Source organism: Myodes glareolus, chromosome 10 (genome assembly GCF_982192425.1).
Source record: "Myodes glareolus chromosome 10, mMyoGla1.1, whole genome shotgun sequence".
Lineage (NCBI taxonomy): Eukaryota > Metazoa > Chordata > Mammalia > Rodentia > Cricetidae > Myodes > Myodes glareolus.
Genome location: NC_142035.1, coordinates 10,274,145 through 10,297,271, shown reverse-complemented (window position 1 = coordinate 10,297,271; position 23,127 = coordinate 10,274,145). Strand labels below are relative to the sequence as shown.

Sequence of the window (23,127 nt, the reverse complement as noted above, 5' to 3'; positions counted from 1 at the left end):
GGGCCAGTCTGGGCTGCACAGTGAAACCAAAGTCAGGCACAAAAAGTTGAGGTTTTTTTTTTTTTTTTAATGTCTTTTACTTTTTTTTTTTTTTGAGAGAGATAGGGTTTCTCTGTGTGGCCTGTGCACCACTGCCAGGGTCCCACGTTGGCCTCGAACTCCTTTCTGTCTAGGACTAGGAACAGAGGTATGGAACACAGCCAATGTCAATAACCCAATCCCGGCCCCGCTTTTATTGCTGGAAAGCATTGTCTCCTAGGCCACACCACAAAACTAGGATGGAGCCAGGTTGGTCTTGAAGTCATCCTTTTTTCTTTTTCCTCTATTCCCCGTGCTGGGATTGTGGGTGTGGGCTCACACCTGGCTCTAAACTAGAATTTAATAGTGCTCTTTCCAGAAAGTGTTCCAGGAAGTACAGGAGAAACCAAGAAAGATTCCATCTCAGTAGTTCTAAGGGTTGGAACAGTCCTGGGACTGAGATATGAGATACTAGTCAAGGTGACTACCAGAAAGTCACTGAAGACCTTGAGATGACTGGAGGTCCCTCCAACCCACCCTTCACAGTGACCTAGACCTGAATTAGCTTTGAGCTCTTTTGTTAATAACAAAGAACTGTGATGGAAATGCAGATGGCCCCATCAGCTGAGGGCTTGCCCTGTGGATATCAGCTATGCCTGTCTGTAAATTCATTTCAACACAGTTTGCAGTCTGAGAGTTCTGCTTAGCCTAGGGGCCGAAGGGTGGGGAGCACAGATAAGACAGGGACTAGTCCAATTTGTTATAAGTTGATTTCTATCCCAAAAAAGGTCACATACATTTTAGTATTAGAATGCAGATTTTTAGATTTTGGTATCTGCTGTTGTTTGCTATGCTGGGGGCTGTTTTTCCCAGAGCTTTGTTCATTAAAATAAAAATGTGCAAGCTGCCCATCCTTTTGGCCAAGTTTTAAGGTCTCCACACTTCAATGATGACCTGTGACGGGTCAATTCACTAGCTTTACTCTTCCAACATTGTTATTTTGTTGCTTAGAATCATCCAGAAAGTCCAAAGCATACCCCCTACAGCAGTCTTTTTAGGTAAGACTGGGTGACCTCTGAAAACCAGCCCATTCCCTTTCCTTCTGGAAAACCGGTGGCCCCAAAACCTAGCCCATGGTTTTGTTTAGATGCCAACTTGGAAGGTGACGGGACCTTAGAAAGGAGCAGTCTCCACTGGCATAGCCCCTTGTAGGACGACAACCGCTGGACAGCAGCAGCACACACCTCTCATCCCTGCCCTCAGGAGGCAGAGACTGGTGGATCTGAGTTCAAGGCCAGTCTGGTCTACAATTCAGGAGAACCAAAGCTACTCAGAGAAACCATGCCTACCAAAAATAAATAAATAAATAAGGTACATATATGGACACAATACAAGAACACAGAACAGCTCCACGGACAGCAAGGGCCCACTTCCACCACCCACCCACCCACCTTCTGCTGCCAAAGCCGGGAATTCTGTCCCCAGTCCTTATCATCTGAATAACCATTGTTATCAGGATTTAAGAATTAAGTATCATAGATCATACTCCAATCTGTGCTACAAAAGATGCCATCTCAAAAACAAAACAAAATAAACAAAAAACAAAATAAGACAGGTGTGGCAAGATACTTGCCAGGTCTGATGACCTGAGTTCAATCCCCAGAACCTACCAGTGGAGAGAATCCAACAAGTGACCCTTTAGCCTCTACACACTGCAAAATGAATACATCCAAGGTGGACACAGTACCTAAGGAATGACACTCAACACTCACACACACCCAGGAAAAGGAGGCACCAAGCAGCAGGCAGACTCTATGCCCCCGCACCACCCCACACACAGAGGTCCAGGATGGACCCAACCACATGCACTTCTGACTCTTAAGGGACAGGGGAGTGCTATGCCAGCAGAACATACCAGAGGGGGGGTAAAAAAAACTTACACACAAACGTGGTGGGAGAAAAAAAAAACATTCAAAGTTTATTTTCGGACAGACAGCTTCAGCAGGTAAAACTACAGCGTAGTTCACACATTCATTCACAGGGTGTGAGAAAGCCACGGCTGGTGTGTTCTCTGTAATAATATTCACTTCACAGTGTAAACAGCTGAACAGGAAAACCAGCGAACACTTTATCACAGGGTTCACATACAATCCCAGAAGGAAAGGCACAACTTGGCAAAAAAAAAAAAAAAAAGTTTTGGATCCTAAAATCAGGTGCAACAACAGAGGAAAGGAAACTGGCGGACGAGCCTCCTTCCTCATTTTGGCAATGGCATTCCACAGGGCAGGAAGACATCTACCCAGGAGCTACTGAAAAGTCCCTCCTCCCCCATTAAACTATCAGAACACTGTTACAACAGCTGCTCAAAATTATTATACGCACAAAAAAATGTAATTTAAAAAAAAAAAAAAGAAAATGGCACAGCACCAACCATGGGGACATCCTGAACATCTGGCCCTTCTCATCACATTAACTCTTAGGTTTTAAGACCAGGGAATACTTTGCGGTCACCAAATAGCAAAACAGACTTTTTGGCTACAAAAATAAAAATAAATGAGGTAGATAAATTAAAAGTCCTCACACCCAAGACTTGCCTGTCTCAACATTATAACCTTCACAAGAGGGCGGGTGGTGTGAAAAGTCTTCAAGACTGGGGACAAGGAAATTCAAACAACAGAAAGCGAGGAGCTGCATGAGACTCGCCGGGTCCCGGAGGAGGGAACTGCAGTCCCACAATGCAACGGGCACTGAAGAGCCCCATGAAATCACCTGAGGTGCCCGCTCTGGACCCCATCCACTCCAGGGTCTGGGAAGAAGGTGATTTGTGGGAGAAATGGGGAGCGGGTGGCACTCCTGGGGCTCCAAACCTTTTAAATAAGCAGCAGAGCAAGTGTAGGGCTCTCTAGGGGCTTGTGGAGGGGCGTCGTACAAAGGGTCTAGGTTCAAGGAGTGGGCTAACTGGACCACCTTAGTTATGAGGCTTCTTCCTCCTTTCTCTGAAAGTACATTCACAAACAGAAAATGAGAATACAAGGTCGGGAGGCAGATAAGCCAGGTACCCACAAAGATGTCCATTACCCGCATTAGTCGCTGTGGAAGCACACAGCACCCTCTCCCCTGGATTGAGGTGAGCTGTCACTTCCACTGTGGGCCAACTGCCCCAACTGCTTCACTTAGATACAGGTGACGGTCTTTGGAAACAGCCACGAGGTCACACAAAGCTTCTAGCATACAGTTTGTCCCAAGGAACAAAGCTACTCTTCAAAACCCGCTTCTTTGCAAAACTTAAGTCTGTTTTGGTGGCTTTTTTTTCCCCGTTTTTCAATTTTCTTTTTTTCTTTTTTTTGGCTTCTTTTTTTCTTTTTTGGAAAGCAGCAAGATACGATGAGATTGTAGGACTGCCCAAGGCTGTGGTCACAAGCGTAAACATCATAAACATCGCTTGTGTATCAGGAAGGGAAGCAGGAGATGGTCAAGGAAACTAAAGGAAGCAGATCTCTCCTCAGCTGCACGCCCCCCACCCCCACCCCCTTAGCTGACTGCGATCTTGTTTTCTTCCAGAAAGTGGGGAAACTGGTGCTTGGCCACACCATCGGGAACAGCGGGCTTCTCCACGTTCCCACCCACAGCAGACTGAGAACCATCAAGCTTGGAAAGTGTGGCGTTGCTCACCACAGAGCTGGCCCCCAGGGACACCGGCAGGGTGGGGATGCCTCCGCTCTGGATCACAGAGATCTCATTGGTCTTCATGGCCAGGCCCCCGTTGAGGATGCTGGTATACTGGTTCCACGTGGTGGGGTCCACACTCACCGGTGCTGGTGCCGGTGCTGGTGCCGGTGCCGCTGGGGGAAGGAGTTCCTTAGGGAACATCTCGGGCACTCTCTTTCCCTCGGCGCCTAGCACAGCCATGCTGTTCTCTATGGCCAGCTTCCTGCCCCGGCGGGCAGAGTTATTGTTGGCCCCATGCGTCATGTAGTGTACCTGTTGGGGGGACAGCAAAGAGAGGGTTTCATCAGATAGAGTCCCCTGCCTGTTCGAAAACCTAAATCAAACGCCACATGGGCGTTCACCTCCATAAAGTGTGCACCATCCAACCTTCATAATATTCTTTTTCTTAAAAACTGGACCAGGGGTGGTAGACAAGTTTGAGAAGGAGGAGGGCCTTGAGTTCATAGGCAGCCTGGGCTACATAGTAAGACCTTGTATCAAGCCAGAAAATAAATTCAGGTATCTGACAGTTCGAGAGGATTTTTGTACATGTACTGGGTAAAGAGGAGAGGAACATCTTTGGCCAGCGCCCCCATCAGAACCCACCTTCAGGTTGCCTTTAGTGGTGAAGGCTCTCCCACAGATGTTGCAGACAAAGGGTTTCTCGCCTGTGTGTGTCCGCTCGTGGATCTGAAGGGCACTGGCAGATGAGAAGTTCTTCCCACAGCGTGTGCAGCAGTGTTGCTTGGCCTGTCGGCGCGGCTGTGCTGCGAGCAAAGGTGCCATGCCTGAGGACATGCTGGAGGGTCCCACAAAGGTGCTGGGAACTTCAACTTTGACATAGGTGGGCTGGGCTCGGAGAAACGTTGACGGGATGCTGGTGCGACCTAATGGAGAGGCGGAAAGAGATCAACTTTTGTCATCTAATACCCAACTCACTGACAAACCCTCCACAACAACTGTCTGCTCTGCTAAGTGAGTTGAGTAGCTCATGTAAATCACAGTTCAATAGCAGCTTGCTTACAAGTTTTTCAGCGTGTGTATATGTGTACATGCCAGTGTGGAAGTTCAACGGCAGCCTTGGTGTTATTCCTGTTGGCAATCAGCTCTTTGAGACAGGGTCTCTAATGGGTCTAGAATATCAGCAGGGGAGCTAGCTAGACTACAGGCCCACAAGCTTAGTGATCTGCCTTTCTCCCACCAGCCAACACCAGTTACAAACACAGCCCAGCATGCCTGGCCTTTTTACATGGAGACCTGAACTCAGTGGCAAGTGCTTAACCAATCACCAAGCTAACCTTTTTGAGTTCTTATTTACATAGAAAACAAAACTCAAACATTTAGGAAAATTTGCCCTTTTTCTGGTTTAAAGTAAAGGTAACAGAAGTATGTGTGCAGATAACATTCAAGTCTTGGAATCAGATATCATCTCAGCTACTTCGTTGGGAAGTAGAGGCAGGAGGATCTGAGTTCAAGGTTTGCCTTGACTGTAGAATGAATTCAGGCTGGTATCTTCCCCAAACTCCTGAAAAAAAAGTCAGATATGGTGGTGCATGCCTTCTATCCCAGCACTTAAGAGGCGAGAAGGCAGACTGATCAAGTCTGAAGTCATTCTGGTCTACATAGTGATACCTTATCTGAAAAGAAAAACATCAAATGAAGGCTGGGGGGCTGTGGACCAGAGAAGGGCTAGCCTAGGTTAAAATCCCAGCAGTGCAATGAAGTCAGTGTCACACCAAACCTAGGCATTTTCTGTGGTTCTAATGAGGTATTCTGGATCAATGGACATCACCTGACGCATCTAACACAAGGTATTGTCTTCATACATGAACACTGTGTTTCAGAACTGGACCCTCAGTTCCAAGCAACAACTGCTTGATTTTCATGGCCCAAACAGTGCCTACTTCCTCAAATATACCTACCCATGGGGTCAAGAGAGGAAAAAAAAAAAAAGACAAACCCAACATCCATGTTGTCCACATGACCCGTGATAAGAGTCTACCAAGTACTAGGCCAGAGGCAATTATCAGAGCCCTCTACCCAGAAGTACAGAATAGCTAATTTCTGTACAGAATAGCAGTTTCTATAGAAACTGCTTCAAGTCACACTGTCAAGTTCAACCCAGGCTCTTTTTCTGGTGACCTTGAGCCCAAAGGGGACAGTAAATGAAATCCAAAGCTGCATCACCTTCCATGTCAATCCTCTCGATGCCCTCGGTCTTGGTCACCTCAGGAGACCGGGACTTGACACTTTCTGCTTGGCTATTGGCAGGGGACACTGCCTGGAAGCACATGCTTTCCGCGGCTTCTGGGCTTCGGCTCTGACATTCCTGGTCACCCACGAGTAAGGACGAGTCATTGGTCAGGCAGTTGTCACTCTCCACTGAGCCGTTTTCTCGGCTGCTCTGTCGCTGCAGGACCAGAGGGGGAGGAGCCCCTTTCCCCTGATTATCCAGGGAAGCCATCATAGAAAAGCCCAGAATGGGTGACACCAGGTGGGTACTGGGAACTGATGCGGAAACCTTGGCGGAGCCACTGGGGACATCCTGGGAACAGACGCCATCCGCTTCAATCCTTTCCACCGCGTCTTCCTGGCCAAGAGCACTGGCATTGCCATTCTCAACCAAGACCATGGGCTCAGGACCGGTAAAGTCACAGGGGCTTTCTGGCAGGGGCGTGTTAGGGATCTGGCCACCCATATGCATTCGGATGTGCTGCTGTAACAGGACGGCGTTGGTGAACTTCTTCTGGCAGATGGGGCACGAATGTTGCGTCTTTATGGCGGTGCTGTTGGTTCGGTGAACCCCAAGGTGTGTCTTCAGGTTGCCTTTGGTGGAGAAGGCCCGGCCACAGACCTTACACTGGAAGGGTCTCTCCCCTGTGTGGGTCCGGTAATGCATCTTGAGGGAACTCTGACAGCTGAGTACCCGGTGACAAATGAGACATTCGTTGGGGTCGGCAGTGGTCTTGTCAATGTTCTCCACGAGTTGCTGCAATTTCAGAGTCTCCGACCCTGACTCCGGGGTCCCACTCCCCTGGAAGCTCCCAACCCTTGGGGTATTGTGCGCCAGTCCCACCCCAAGTAGTGGATGTCCCACCTCACTTTCTGGAGAAGGCCCCGGCTGCACGTCATTGGGCAAGGAGCCACCCATGAGGTCCTTGGGATTAGGCCCCTGAGGAAGCTTCTGAGGTAGCCCTATGGGAGGGGTTCCCGAGACATGGACAGGCTCGGTGTCTACAGAGAGACTCGATTCATCTACAGGAATGGGGACAGAGAGTGCATAGGGGGGGCCGGTGCCTGCTGTCACTTTGTCCTGGAATTCAGCAAACAGCTGCGGGTTTGCCTTCACCTGAGGGTGTCGATGGAAGTGTACCTTGAGGTTGCCCTTGGTGGTGAATCGGTGACCACAGACAGAGCACACGTAAGGTCTCTCTCCGGTGTGGGAGCGGAGGTGGATCTGCAGGGAGCTATCGGTCCCGAAAACCTTGCTACAGTACTTACACTTGTGCTTGCCGAGGAGGGCTTCGTCCTTGGGCTTGGCGTCCAACGCAGACGCAGACAGAGAGCCGTTTGGGGGCTTCCCTTTTCCTTTCTTGGATGGGTCGAGTGCCACAGTGGAGAAGGGGCTCTGAAGAAGCACAGAGCCCGGGCTCTGAGGTAGCAGGGCACTTGGGAGGCGAGACATGAAGTTGGGGAGAACCCGAGTCCCATCTGGCTTCAAGGCGAAGGGGGAAAACCCCGAGGACAGGGAGCTGGCTGGAGAGGGGACACTGGCATGAGGTAGTTTGGCTGGTTTCAAGGCCTCTAGAGACAGGGCCGGGTTTGAGGATTTCTGGCTGAGCAGGGCCACAGCGGCAGACACCTGCTGGGACACGGACACCTGCTGAGACACATGGTTGCTCAAGGCCTTCAGAGTGTCCGCGCCGGCCACTCCGGAGTGGAGGGCATGTGCGGCCCACATGTTCACCTGGACGCGGATTTGTTCTGTGAGTTGGATCTGCTGGAGCTGCTGCTGCTGCAGACATAGGATCTGCTCCAGGACCCACGGGATGCTGTGGGCAGCCGGCACGGGTGCTGCAGGGGCATCCACACTCCGCTGGTTCACTGCCACCTTGGTACCACGGAGCGCCTGCAGAGTCACGTTGGTGTTGGCCACTTTGCCTTTGGGTAAATAGCTTATGTCCTGGGGTGCAGGTGGCAGGGCAGTCTCTGTCTTTAAGTACAGGATGGAGTCCGGGCCCAGCTTTTCCTTCGAGTCCCCAGAGTTGCAGCTGTTGTCTTGGTGACTGTCCTTATTGCTTGGGCTGTCTGGCTGGTGGCTCAGGACAGCTCTGGGGAAGTCGTCTGAAGGCACTGGCCCCTCACTGTCATTCATGATGAGGACAGGAGGATTTTTGGTGCAACTTTTCTTGTGTTCCAGGAACTCTGAGAAACTGAAGAACTCGGCACAACACTTATCACAGATGTGAGTCTCCTCCCGCCGGGGGCGCTTCACCAGGGCCGCATCCTCCATCACCTCATCGCCATTCCCTGGGGAGTTCACTGGAACACCTGGGCGAGGAGAGAAAGAGTAAGCACTCTGCCCTGCAAAGGGACGCGGAATGAAGTGACTGACAGACAGACCTCCCTTACCAACGGCCCTGATTCAGGAAGACTGTATAAGGGACCAAGTGCCTACAGTCTGAATGACCTAAACAGGGTGTAAGGAATTATGCCTCCCTACAAGACACCACCAAGCCTCACACCCCATGCCTGTCAGGGTGCACAACTTTGTCTAGATGGAGTTGTTTTTTTTTTAAAGAGGCCCAGGCCGCCCCAAACCTGCTTTGTAGCTGAGACTAGCTTTGAATTCCTAATCCTCCCTGCCTCTACTTCCAGAGAGGGCTGGGATTACAGGAGTCTGCTGAGAAACCATCTGAACACCAGTCAGAATGGCTCTGATTAAAAACACCAATGACGGATTATGCTGGAGAGGAAGTGGAGTAAAGGAAACGGGGATGGGCATGGACCGAATCCAGGAATTGTTAAGGGAGTAGGAACTAAATTTCAAATAATTACTAAATATGCTGTATCTAGTATAGTATGGAGTAATGACTCAGGTTAAGAGCATTTGCTGCTCTTGCAGAGGACTGGGGTTTGGTTCTCAGCACCCACGCGGTACCTCACAACCACCTGTACCTACAGTTCCAGAAAATCTGATGCCTTCTTTGGACCCGAGGGCCCTAGGAAAGCATGTGGCGCATATACATACATGCAGGTGTGTGTGTAAATGAGCTTCAGAAGGGACATTATGATGGCATAGACAGTCATTGAGATGAATAGGGTTTGGGACTAGGCAGGTATTGAGTGGTTTCCTTAAACTGTGTGATGTTTCATTTGTGAGTTAATAATAAGGTGATTTTACTTAAAAAGAAAGATCTGTTCTATGACTGGCATTTTTTGTAAAAGAAAAAAAGGAAGGAAGGAAGGAAGGAAGGAAGGAAGGAAGGAAGGGAAGTAACACCTAGGGGGGAATGATGTCAACAAGAGACTTGGAGACCTGAACCTCAAAGTCATGGACTGGGAACTGAACGGGGTCTTTGGCAAACACACTAGGCTCGGTGTCTAGCATCACTAAGAGGAAGACTAGGGACCAGCAAGAGAGTCACAGAGAATGGGGCTTCAGGAAGGCCAAGGAAGAGATGGAGTCGAGGGGCTTCACTAGGAACTACTGAAACCACCCATAGGAACCTTATCAGTTCCCCAGAGCCTCCAGGAGAAACCCTGTCACCTCAATTCAGACTTTCCACACCTGTGAGAACGAATCAACGGCTTCAACCGACCTGTAGAGTTGCAGCAATAACGGATACACAGCTATTTTATTATAGGATCTTACTTTGTAGTTCAGGTTAGCATTGAACTCACAGCAATCCCGCCTCAGTTTCCAGGTGCTAGGATTACAGCCACGTGCCACTACTAGATGGTTTGTTAAACCAATCCCCACCGAGCCCGGGAAAAGCCAATAGAGGACAACCAATTCCAAGGACACTGGAACTGGGTCAAATCCTACTTGAGCTCCTCCAAGACCCAAGCAAAATGGAAGACAGTAAATCACATTTCAGCCCAGGCAATGAGCACCCAACATCCAGGGCTAGCAGAAGTTTAAAAGTGTTGCTAACAGGACAACACCAAGCCACCCCAGAGTAGACAAGCCTGTGCTATCAGGTACCTGGGAGGCTGAGGCAGAAAGATCGCGAGTTCAAAGTCAGTCTGGGAGCTGGACCTTGGGGACCTTTAACTATAGCACTTGGGAGGCAGAGGCAGCCAGATCTCTAGGAGTACAAGACCACCTGGTCTACAGAGTGAGTTCCAGGACAGCCAGGGTTACCCAGAGAAACCCTGCCTTCAAAAAACAAAACAAACAAACAAACAAAAACACACACACACACACACAAAAAGGGAGCCTCCAGCCACGCTCCTCCATCTGCAGCCTTTCGACTCCTAGGCATTAAACACAGAAGACTCCAGCGAGGAGTCTTCCACTTGATCCTTCGCAATGTTAAGACAGTGCAAAAGCAATGCCTTCAACACCTGCTGTTCGGGGTTCTGAATCCTTTCTCCCTTTATCATTTCTCTGTCGTCTGTGGCCACATGGACGGGTTTGCTTGTGCAGTTCCACGCATGGAAGTCAGGACAACTTGTGGAACTGGTTCTCTCCTCCACCCCCTGGGATCCAGAGATTGGACAAGGCCAATTGAATCTTAACCAGCTGAGCCATCTTACACACGGGGCCTAGATCGAGTCTTCAATGTTCTTTTCTGAGAGCCTCACACAAGCCAGCCTGAACCTCATCCTTCTGCCTCTTCTTCCCCAGTGCAGGATCTACACACATGGGGGGGGGAGTAACTACGGAGTCAACCCTCGCACGCTGGGGAAGCACCAAGCACCGCACCACAACCCAGCACTGCCACGGTTTTGACTGATGTGACTGCCAAGTTCAATCTAGCACAGCCTTAATAAAACTCTCAAGTGTCATTGATTTTGGACCAAGTGACAGGATGGTACATCATGAGGCTTGTGTGGCTGAGGGAAGGGACGGGACAACAGCCAAGGCACCAAGTCCCAAGTCCCAGACTTATACGTTTATCAAGGGACTGGAGAGATGGCTCACCAGTTGAGGGCACTGGTTGATCCTGCACTGGACTCCCAGCACCCACATGGCAGCTCCCAACTGTAACTCCAGTTCCAGGGGATCTAATGCCCACCTCACACCTGTGGGCACCACATGTACATCACACACCACACACACAGACACACCCCTTTGTAGGTAAGCCGCTCAAACATAAGAGATTTAAAAAACTCCCTATAAATGCAACTAGGCCCTCAACACAGACTTCAAGTCACGCCCCAAACACTACTGAGCAGGTTCTTTCCGCACTGAGAAGGGAGAGATGGGGACGTATGTTAGGTCTTTCCCTGGTACATACAAGTCCTGTGACCACATCACTCTTTTCTCTCAGCAATACAGGGAAGTCTAGGAGACAAAGGATCCGCCGATTAGGAAGCCACGGAACAAGAACACTTTAATCCCAGAACAGGAAAGATTCATCTGTGAGGTCCAGGTCACCAGGACAGTAAGGGCCAAGTAGAGAGACACTACCCACACCATTTTCTTTCTCTCTTAAAAAAAAAAAAAGAAAAAGAAAAAAACTGGGAATATGGCTTAGTTGGCATGGGGAGGAGCACAATGACCCCCCACAAAAAAGCGATTGTACACTCCTAGAATATCAATACAGCTCTTGCACCAATGCTGCTCAGTCAACCCTATTTCAAGACTCAAGTATCAAATCGTTCAGCAGAGTGCTTATTCTTCTCCCAAAGGACCAGGGTTCAATTCCCAGCACTCACATAGGTGGTAGACTGTTAACTCTAGTTCAAGAAGACTCAACACCCTCCTCCTCGAGCACCAGACAAGAACAAATGGACTCAAAGCAAAAACTGCAAATAATAAAATAATCAGCTGGAGGGGGTTGCCCTCACCACTCAGGAGGTTGATGCAGGTGGATTATCTGAGTTCAGTGCCAGCCTGGTCTGCAGAGTGAGTTCCAGGACAGGAGGGCTACAAGAGAAACTGCCTCTAAAATATTTTTTAAAAAATTAAACAGCCAGGCGGTGGTGGCGCACACCTTTAATCCCAGCTCTCGGGAGGCAGAAGCAGGTGGATCTCTGTGAGTTCGAGGCCAGCCTGGTCTACAAGAGCTAGTTCCAGGACAGGCTCCAAAGCAAGAGAAACCCTGTCTCGAAAAAACAAAAAACAAACAAAATTAAATAAATTAAATTTTTAAAAAATGTTTTTTAAATTCCCCTGAGAGGAACAGGTAGGTACAGGGAGGTAGGCAGCCATGCATGAAAATGGAAGGCTTCCCTGGCGGCTCCTCTGCGACAGATCTTGGTCTACAAGTTTTCAGTTACACAGACGAGAAGTAAACCAGAAAAATTACAGAAGACTCACTCTTCAGTGCCGCTCATGGTGCTATTGAGTGCCCTCACCTGAGAGAAAAATATAAACTTTGTCTCCTCTAGGAGAACTGCACAAGAGTTTTCCTTGTTGTTTGGTTTTGGTTTTCTGAGACAGGGTTTCTCTGTGTAGCCTGGCTGTCCTGGAACTCGCTCTGTACAAGACCAGGCTGGCCTTGAACTCAGGTCTGCCTGCCTCTGCCTCCTGAGGGACTGAAGGGTGCCCCACCACGCCTGCTGCACTAGGCTTCGCAGACCTTTTCCTGTTTGAACAGCCTAGGTCATACTGGTCCTGAATTCACCACAGTCCAGGGAGCCTCAGACTCAAGTCTCTGCCTCAACCAGGGTTAGAAGAATCTTTCAGCACTTCAGGCTTTGCCCAAGAATTTTTTATAGAGAAAGAAAATTTTTTGAAAGGGAGGAAATAGGCTGGGCAGGGTGTGTTGTGTCAAGACATAAATGTCTACAGAGAAGTAAAACTTATGCCTCCTAGACAGGGTCTGAGGGCCTGGGATAGAAAACTGTAGACCACCACACTGGCCTTGAACTCAGAGAGGCAACTGCCTCTAGCTTTAGAGTGCTGGGATTAGAGGTGTGTGCCACCATCACCAAAAGGTCCAACCAGGGTGCAAACGCTCCCAGTGAAGTCTCAGTATCCTGAAGTCTCCGTCTCCGTTCTGCCTTCCCACCTCGCCCACTCTGGAAACCACCAATAGACCATCCCATTCCACTTTCTCCTCAGGCTGGGTGAGTGTCCCAGACTGCCCTGCCCTCCAACCCTGAGTCCAGATGACCTTAAACTCTGAGCTCCAGCTTCCGGCTCTCTGGTGCTAGAAAATGCTTGAAACACCACATCCAGTTTTAAGGTTTCTGAAAGGCTGAAGATGGACCCTACAGCTTAGCTTCATGCACGCTGGGCAAGCAATCTATCAAATGGACCCCCATCTACACCCCCATCTGTCTTACATGATGTTAACTAGGTCACCTTTGTAGTCAGGCCATTGAAGTATCCTTGAACCCATTTTGCAGATGTATACACTTAGGCTCGACAAGAACTAAGTAGCCACAGCTATTTCTTAAAACTTAACTGCACCAGTTTCTGGGCAATTTCTTCATTTCTCGCGTCATGCCTCCTGACATGTTAGCACGAGTGTTTCCTGACCTCATACATACCAAGAACCAGATTCTCCCGATTCTAAAGCAGGCATTTGAAAATTCTGTTTTGAGACAAGGTCTTCTTCTTCGCTCACTAAATAGCTCAGGCTGACCCCAAATTCTTGGCAAGACTCCTGCCTCGGTTTCCCAAGTACTGACATTTTTTATAGAGTACACTAGTCTGGCTGGGCAGTGGTGGGTGGCACACACCTTTAATCCCAGCACCCAGAGGTAGGTGGATTTCTGTGAGTTAGATACCAGCCTGGTTTATAAGAGCTAGTTCCAGGACAGCCAGGGCGGTTACAGAGAAACCCCATCTCAAAAAAGGAAAAAAAAAAAAAAATAAAAGAGTGCACACCACACCCAACTCTAAGGCAGCAGTCTTAACCTGGAATCCATTAAGCTCACCTAAAGATTTACCATTTCTTTCTGTCGGGGACGTAAGGGACATGGTACATTGTATTAACAGCACCTCAGGCTATCAAAATCAGACTCTCCGAATGTTATCAGAGAGTGCTATGGCTCTTGCACTTTCTGGGTAACTGTGGCAGTTGGCTGGCAGACAGGATACCAGACCTGTCATTTTATTAACATGACACTACTGCCCTGTAGACACCAAAGGCAGAGGTTACTACCAGCTCACCCTCTGGTATGACCCCCACCCCCACACTGGGTAGGAAGGGCTCTCCCACTGAGCAGTATCTCCAACCCCCAAACTTTAATCTCCAGGATTTAGCGCACCCACCTGCAATGCAAATACTATGTAAATAGTTCCAGAACTGCATTGTGTAAGAGAGAAACAGCCAGAAACAATAGCCAGCATGGGGTCGTCTTTGCCGTGTGCGAGAGCAGGGAGAAGATAAGGAGGAGTAACTATTCGCTGGTCACTGCACTTTGCTCCCTAGAACTCTGTGCCCTCTCAGCATTTGGCTGAGAAGGGGTCTATGGCACAAAAGGTTAAGCACCTCGACCCCGAAGGATCCACCAGTGACTGACAGCCAGGATGCCAACTGCCTTCACTACTGTCTACACAAGCCCCAAAGCCACCACAGCCCCTCTCCTTCCCGGCTGGCTGCTCGCGGCACCAGCAACATCCCCCCCCCCCCAAATCTGCAGCTGCTGTTTGCTGAAGCAGTAAAAAACCACCTCGGCCGTACCACCATCGGCAAATAGTGGGACCAGCGTATCTGCGGAGGAGTAAGAGGGCCCTGTTAGGAACAACTGCTGGCTATGCTTAAGTTAGCCTGAAGGGAAGGCAAGCCAAAGTCCACAGGGAGAGCGCCAGCAAGCAGGGCTTCCATCCCCCACCCCCAATTTGAGGAATGTTATCTCTCCAGCATCTAGTTATCCAGTAAAGTTGGAAGAATGCAGTAAACCCAGCAGGGGTCTTAGATTCAATCTCGGGCCAGATGGATGGAAAATACCCTGACTATTGTATAGGAAGAAAGCTAATCAACCAGGAGGCCAATCCCTGGCCGGAGACACTCAAACAGTTAAAAAATAAAATAAGATCTGTATATCTCGATAAAAGCCTGGTGACTCAGGTTTTGCTTATCTGTTACCGGTCCTGTATTAGAAGAATGACAATGAGCAGCTTACCTAAGGAACCCAGTATCTCAGGCCCAGCCCTACCTCCAGGATAAGTGCTTACCAAAAAAACAAAAAGGAATTATGTCTCTGGGTATTATTGACCCAGCTGTAAGGGTTGTTTAAAAAAAAAAACAACAACAAAAAAACCTGTTTCATATAGCAAAGCTTTGAAATCTACATGTTGAGGTAGAATTTGACCTGATATTATGTCTCTAGTTAATCAAAGAATCCACAAAAATTAAAAGCAGTCATGGATCAAAGTTCAGGGGCCCCGTGGAAAAGATTTTGAAACGGTAAAGGGGAGAGCCACGGGAATGGTCAAGACAGTAGCCACCACATCTACAACCGGGGTCAAATCAGCTAGCTTACTCCACATACACCTTGTATACACATAAAAGAAAAAATTTAATTTTTTAAGTAAGGGATGCCCTGTCCGCTCCTGCCTCAGCTGGAACAAGCGTGCACACACCAAGAAAAGCAGAAGTCGGCCATCACCCTCTCCCAAAACTGTAACACATCCAGGTGTGTCTGTTAGAAATAGTACAGATTAAAGTGATAATGGTTAGTAATCTCCTGAGTTTAGCTCCTGTTCTTTTCTTTTCAAATCATATGCCCCCGAGAAATGAACCCAAACTGTTTTAATTCTAGTTCAGAGTTGTTTCCCGGGGGTCCCATCCTCCACAGCATCTAAAGGCAATTTGGAAAGTCAAAGGGGGGCTGCCTATAGCGGCAGATGCTTCCAATTCCAGAAGTTGGAGGCAGAGCCAGGATCACACCACAACTCTGAGGAAGCTGGGATGGTTAGGGCCATGAAGGTGCGGTGGTTACCCAGACAGACCCTGTGTGGAGGAAAAATAAAAAGGAAAATGGCCAAATCAAATCAGTTTCAAGCACTAACCATGGTTACCTCTCACAAAGGAGACCATCCCATCTGCTCTGGGACCATCAACAAACACCCCATGGATTCAAAGAAAGCTAGAGTCAAGTTGGAGGAAAACCACGGACCAAGCCACGCCACCAGGAAGCCTCCATTTAACTTTCCAGTGGGTAAAATTCCAAAGCTACTTCAGTTTTGAGAATGAATAGCAAGGTCTGGCAAAGTCCCAGCCTGGGGTCTGGCACACAGCACGTTCCCGTTTCTAAAACTAGTATCAACACCTTGAATAAAGTTACCGATCACACTCCCAACACACAATCTGTTTCTTCTATAACACGTTTTCACTGACAGGGTACACAAGTACTCAAAGCTGGCTGGGCGGGTGGGGGATAATACCCCTAGACAAGGCTACACCCAGAATGGAATGCTGACCATCTTCCAAATCTTGCCAAAACCCTTTTCCCCAAATTCTCATTTGACACTTTACATCCAAAAGGCGTAAATGCTAACCATGCCTCAGCTGCCCAAAATGTTCCCCCAGCCCCCGACTAAGTTGGGAGCCTGCTAACCCCCCATCGCCAATGACAAAGTATCGTTTACTGGCGGCTGAGCACCATTGAGGGTGAAGGAATGCATTTTACATGCAATTTAATGAATAAAAAAGGTCGTGTGCAAATTACAGCCCCCTCCCCCTTTGGGGAGTTCTAAATTCGCTTGAAACTTAACTAAAGCCCAGCACAAGCAGGTCAATAGAGGCTGGAAACTGGAGCTAAATTACTAAAAACCTGGGAATCGTAATAGCTGAAGGTTGTAATCCAGTTTAGCACAAAGGGCATTTGGAACCCTTTTGAGAAAATGCTAATTTTCCCTTAAGTACTGTGAGCCCCCTCTCCTCGACCACCTGCGGATTTTTTGATCTGCTAATTATTGTCCGGATTTCATTTTCTTAGCTCAAAAACTGCATTCTCCAATGAACTGACCAAGAGGAATCTAGAAGCTTCGCGGTAAAGATTATAATCTGAATTTATCGATACTGAGCCTGATCCCAAAATGCAATCATTAAAAATTTAAAAAAAAGTTCTTCCCCAAGCCATAAGGGGAAAGAGGGCTCCCCAAATCCATTCTAAGAATTTTTGGTGAAGACTCCCAGAAGGTAGGGATCCCGCAGAGATCCCCCGGGTGAAGATGTCGGGGCCCAGCTTGCGTCACTCACCAGGTGTGTGCCCCGATTCGCACATGACCGGTCTCCAGAGGGCGCCAGAGCGCTAAGTGGTGGGGCTCCGACCGCGGGTGATCCGCAGAAAACGTTTCCCAAACCGCGGTGGCAGCGCGCGCCCAGCGGCCTCAGGGCGCAGCCAGGTTAAGCGCGACTCCGGCCAGCGGAGATTTCTGGAAGCCCTTCAGTAGCAAGCTACCCCTCCACGCCCCGTAAAAAGTCAACCATCACCCAAAGCCAAAAGAAAAAAAAAAAAACTAGTATGCGCTCACCCCCAATGGAGGGGGGGGGGATGGGAGGTCAGCTCAGGACCAGGGGAGGGGTCAGGGCCGGGAGCTCGCCCCTCCTCTCCCGAGGAAGCAGGCGGGCTTAGGGTTAACCCTTTTGTTCCAGGTGGACCAGGCGACCCAGGCTCTCCTCGGTCTGCCCCCCCACACCAGCTCTCCTGGCCAAGGCACAAAGAGTCCATCCCAGCTGCAGGGCCCTAGGATGTGGGATGCTCCGACACCCCAAAAACTCACATCCGCTCTCTCGACCAAGTAATGACTTTCTATTTGCCCTGAGGGGGGGGGAAAAATCAGCTGGGTGGAGGTCACTGAACTTTTGATAAACTCGGAAAGTTGCGGGGAAAAAGGAACGCACCCCCGAGAAAGCTGGAGCGTCCGAGTGGAGCGCGTAGAGTCCGCCGCTGCCGTGCACCGCCCACCAAGCGCGGAGAGCTGTAATCTGGCGGGAGACCCAGGGGGGCCCCCTCCCCCACGTTCCCAATTTCTCCGGCGACAGTCCGGCGGGTAGGGGCAAGGGGCTAGTGGAGACCGGCTGGGAAGGTGCTCGCCCGCAACTCGGGCCGCGCCGAGGTCCTGAACTCTGCGGAGGCGCGGGCCGGGTCAACCGCAGCCCGACCTCTCCCCTTTCACCTCCCGGGCGTGTGCTGAAGCAGTACCGCCCGAGGGGTCCGTGCAAAAAAAATAAATAAATAAAAGAGGGTGCGTTCCGGCGGGGGTGACCGTGCACCAGCCACCCCGGGCCCCGGCCGGCACCCTCCCGCTGGCCGCGGTTATTTTTAGATAGTCGGAAATCAAAGATGGCTGGAGGTCAGGCCCCGAAAGGTTAGGGCGAGGATCGGCAGCAGGCGGCGTAGCCCCGGGGGAAAGGCGGAAAGCAAAAAAAAAAAAAAAAGTAAACAAAATACCTAAAATTACGAAAAAATAAAATAAAAGCTCCCAACGGGAACTAAACCAAGTAGCCTCCCCCGCCCTCTGTGCTGCGCGGGTGGCCTGCACCCCGGCCTGGGGGTGGGGAGAGGTCGCGCCCCCTCCCCCCACTCTGCCTGGGAGGGGCGCGTACAACAGATCGCCCTCCTGGGGGGGTCCCCTAGAGGTGCGCCCCTCCTCCTAGAGGCCCCCAAGGGGGTGGAAGAGAGGGTGGGAAGACTTGGGGGTCTCTTTCTTTTAAAAGCGGCGCCACCGGAGAAGGGGAAAGGCAAGCCTAAGTTACTGTGTGAGGGGGTGCTTGTGTTTCAAGGCGAGGGAATCAACTATGGGACTGAGGACAAGGAGAATCAAGCTGGTGGGAGAGTGAGGCAGAAGGAAAATGGGAGGCCAACTTTGCAATAACAGGGAGAGAACTGGGGGAAACTTTCTTGGGATAGGGGGGCTGAGGCTACCTCCTTCCAACCCTCTCCGTCTCTCCTTTCCCGGAACGGAGTCCGGAATCCCGGTTCCAAAATCTGTTCCGGGAGCCCGCGCCCTCGAGGGACGCACCGCGGTGCTGGGAGCGCCCTCCCGGACGCACGAACAGACGGGCGCACGGACGGGGCCGCAGCCGCACTCACCCGGTTCCTCCGCCGCCGGCGCTTCTGCGAGGTCGGGGCTCGGCTGCTGCAGCGGCTGCTCGCCCTGGCCCTCCTCCGAGTTGATGTGCTGGGGCTTCGCCTGCTTGCGCCTCGACATGGTGCGCGCATCGGGGCGCCGGGAAGAGCCCTGGTGACTTGCCACCAATTCCTAGAGTTGGGAAATTTTACCCCCCTTCGGCCGGAACGCGCATGTCCCAGTAATTATTATTATCAATAATGCATTGCGATTTATCATGAGCCCTGACAGCTGATTGGCCTGGGTCCAAGACCTCAGAGATCATTTAAATAAGCCCTCATTGATCAGGGAGGGGCGAGGCATGCTGGGCCTTGTAGTCCGGCCCTACATGTGACAAAGGCGTGTTCATCAGGGAAGCGTAGCTAATTAGCATCCGGGCTCAGATTGGCCGGGGCGTGGACCGACTCGGAGGGGACCATCCTCGCGGCCACTATCCGAGTGTTGGGACGAGAAGAAAAAGCGGGGGAATCGGTTTATTGAAAACCAGGGCTGGACATGAAAGTTCTAGAACCGATGTGTCTTGGTAATGCGCTCAAAAAAAGAAAAATTACTGAAGTAGTTCGCGTGGTTGATAACTAACAGCTGAAAAAAGAAGGTCTTTCCCTTCACAGAAAAATACTTCGGTTCAATTTTTACCTCTAAACCCAACCTGACCGGAGACTCGAGTCCCTTTCCAGGTTTTTGATTGAATTTTTTAAATTGCTTTTGGAAGGCTGCCGGAGTGGCCGGTGGTTCGCGCGGCCTTCTGCCCATCCCAACACTTCAAGCTACAACACCCCCACCCCACAATTTCACACTTTTAGTCCCCACCACGATTTGCCTCGGGATTCACATTCACGAGCGTGGGTTTGTTATTACCGTGTAAACTTTCTGAATTTTAAAAAGTCCTTCTCAGCCCCTGTCTGCTAACTGTAGAAAGAACAGATTAAAATCAAAGTTGGTCAAAGATAATTCCAGAATAGCGAGCAATTGCGGTTTCCTTCATGGGAGCGGTTTCAGTCTGCTGTGGAAAAGAGTGGGCGTCCTGAAGGTACCTGGGTACTCACTGGTCACTAGGACATTTTGCAATACTAGACCTCGTTTCAAAAAAGACCACTTCCGTTAAGAGGTTGTAGGTTCCTGATTCAGGGATGCCTGGAATTTTCTAAAGGGGCATGGATGGATATAAAATTATACTTTACAAATCTCATAAATTTAATTGGCTAGCTCCCTTACACAATTTATGAGCTCAGTGGTGAAGGAGTATTCAACTGACTGGTCAGCCTTCTGCGTGTCCCTGAGACCTCTGGATATGTGGTTCCTTATTTGACGTTTCCATCCTTATTAGGAACTGGGCAGACACCAGCCTTTCCTTGGTCTTTGTGCTTTGCGTTTTGTTTTTTGTTTGTTTGGGGTTTTTATTATTATCATCATCATCATCATCATCATCATCATCATTATTATTAGCTGTTTGTCAAGTTTGCAGTTTCTAAGAAGCTGATGAGGGAGGCAGGGGGAATAAGAACCTGGCCTCATGAGCATTGAGCATGTTCACCTGAGCCTTTGGACAAACCAAAACTGAATAAATCAGCTGGAACACGATTTTAATATGGGTAGCTATGGATAAGACCTTATAGAAGAAACGCCTGACTTCCAATTTTGACCTGTCTTCTGGAACATATTTTGAATTATTTGGAGGATGCCATCTAAAACAAATAGGACAGCCCTCTTGCAAGCCAGGGTGCAGCTGGCAGGGACGCATTCGTTTCCATGTTCCATAAAAGCTCCCAGGATTCTGATAGTGAGGCAGATTAGCACCTGCTTCTGCCTAATCTGCCGATATCCTCAACACCTTTCTGGGAAGGGAGCCAAACAGGCGCAGCCATTCAGAATGTACAGTTTATTGCTCAAGAAAGATGAGCCTGCCCTTTAAGGAAAACATCGTGTGATATAATCCTCTCCTTTATCTCGCTAGTGATCGTTAAAGCATGGCAATCATATTTGCCTGAGAATGAGGTGGGACCATTGGACCATTTCAATCACGACAGTAATACTGATTGATGATAATAATAATTTTCAGAAGACTGAGGCAGAGAGACCTCAAGTTTGAGGGGAGCCTTTGTCTCAAAGAATAGAAAAGGTAAAGTCAGGAGGCAGCAGAGGACAGTAGTTTTTTGTTTTGTTGTTGTTGTTTATTTCATGTGCATTGGTTCTTTGTCTGCAAGTCTGTCTGTGTGAGGGTAGATCCTCTGGAACTGGAGTTGCAGACAGTGTGCACTGCCATGTGGGTGCTGGGGACCAAACTCAGGTCCTGTGGAAGACCAGCTAGTGCTCTTGACTGCTGAACCATCTTTCCATAATGAAAGTAGATTTGTTTTATTATTGTTATTTCATTTTATTTTTGACTTTTTTTTTTAGGGAGTTCTCACGTAGCACAGGTGACCTTGAGCTTCTCATGCTCATGGCTTCACACACACACACACACACACACACACACACACTTGTTCTTGGATTACAGGCGTGAGACACCTTGATTGCGAAGGATACTCCCTGTTCATCCAGTGTTTCCATTTCGTGAGCCACAGCCAGGAACCAGCAGAGAAATGGACTGAGCCTTAGAAGGGGAGCAGAAGCGACAAAAGTTAAAGAATGGAAGGCAAGTCTCTAATCCAAAGTTATCCTGTGATGGCTTAGAACACCTTAAGCAGCCAAAAGCCCTGGGTGGGGCTAGATACAGGAAAGAGCCTGGATTTTAAGGCAATAGCTTCTGTTGGGTGATGGGGGCAAAAACCGGTTGTTTTCAAGGTTGATTTTAGGCGCTACTTCCCAACAAAGTTGACAACTAGTAGGTTTTTCAGCCGTCTGTGAATGTCCAACCTCTACTATATATAAAGAGATTTGGGGTGCATAACCCCATTTCATTCCTGCAGCCACCGAGGCTCCTTACGTAACTGTTTATTTGTTGACCAGGGTCATTTGCATCCCAGGCTGGTATTCAATGCACTTTGTAGCCAAGGATGATCCCATCCTCCTGTTTCCGACTCAGTCACTAGGAACACAGGTGTCTGGCTCCCTCCTTAAGTGAGGACAACCTTGAATATCAACCAACTGCAGAGCTGTGTGCGGTCAGGAACTTTCCAATTGGGATGTATAGGTCTCAGTCTCTCGACCAGTCACTCCGCCTTGTCTCCGCCTTCCCGCTCCCCCCTCCACATTTTTTCTAGCCCACTCCTGAGCCCCCAGACTCAGCCTTCCTTCTTCCACATTAGGTCATTTATTTTTGCCCAACTTCTCCTCCCTTCCTCCTTTGGTACCCACTATCTAGGAAGGATTCTTTCCTTTTATGGCATAGACTATATAGTTCAAGACTTAGGGCAGATTTCTTCTTTTGAGGGATGGAGGATGAGGCCGGATCTCACGGAGCCCAGGCTGCCCTCAGACTTGTGGCAATCTTCCCTGCCTCAGCTTCCCAAGTGTTATCTTCTTCCACCCTATAAATCCCTGGGATCAAACCCAAGTCATCAGACTTGGCAGCAGGCATCTTTAGCAGCTAAGCCATCTTTCCAGCCCTTGTTTGTTATTTGAAAAAGACTGGCTACCCACTCAATATATGGCCAAGGAGGACTGTGAGCTTCAGATTCTTCTGTGTCAGCCTCCCAAGTACGAAGATGACAGGCGTGCACCACAGTGCCTCATGTAAGCAGTGCTGGGGGTGCATGGTGGGCAAGCCCTCCACCAACCGAGCCACATCCCAGCCCCTGTATCTTTGATTTAGGATATTTTTCAGCATCTTCCAGTTCTTCGTGTCTGTCACTTCGCTGGAAGCAGGAAAGTGAGTATATTTGTCTATTTGTCTGTCATACCGCAGCCTCGTCCGGACTGACGGCCTCACCACTCACCAAGTGTCCTTTCCACTTGGCTGTAGTAATGACATAGAAGGCGCAATAATGACAATGAGCCAATGATTATGACTCTAGGGACCCTGGGTATAAAATAAAGTGTTGAGGCTAATGACTGGAGAGGAGGGAGTCTCTAAAGTGATGCAGGCATTACAGACAGCTATTGGCAAGTCCTGAAAATTCAAAGTGGAATTATATGAAATAACAGTGAGCAGGGTCTCAGAGGGACCTCTGGGAGAGCAGCCAGACCCTTTTTTGTTTTTGTTTTTGTTTTTAGGTTTTTCAAGACAGGGTTTCTCTGTAGCTTTGGGGCCTGTC

The 23,127-nt window shown here is 49.4% G+C and overlaps 1 protein-coding gene across 1 annotated transcript; it reads right to left on the bottom strand.

The window, feature by feature from the left end:
- Positions 1-1,967: 1,967 nt before the first annotated feature.
- Positions 1,968-19,141, bottom strand: Sall4 (spalt like transcription factor 4). The gene is made up of 4 exons (XM_087910950.1): positions 18,886-19,141; positions 5,914-8,277; positions 4,333-4,613; positions 1,968-3,999 (listed from the first exon to the last, which is right to left on the bottom strand). The coding sequence occupies exons 1-4, from the start codon at positions 19,010-19,012 to the stop codon at positions 3,550-3,552; spliced, it is 3,222 nt and encodes a 1,073-aa protein (XP_087767076.1). The 5' UTR covers positions 19,013-19,141; the 3' UTR covers positions 1,968-3,549.
- Positions 19,142-23,127: the final 3,986 nt, after the last annotated feature.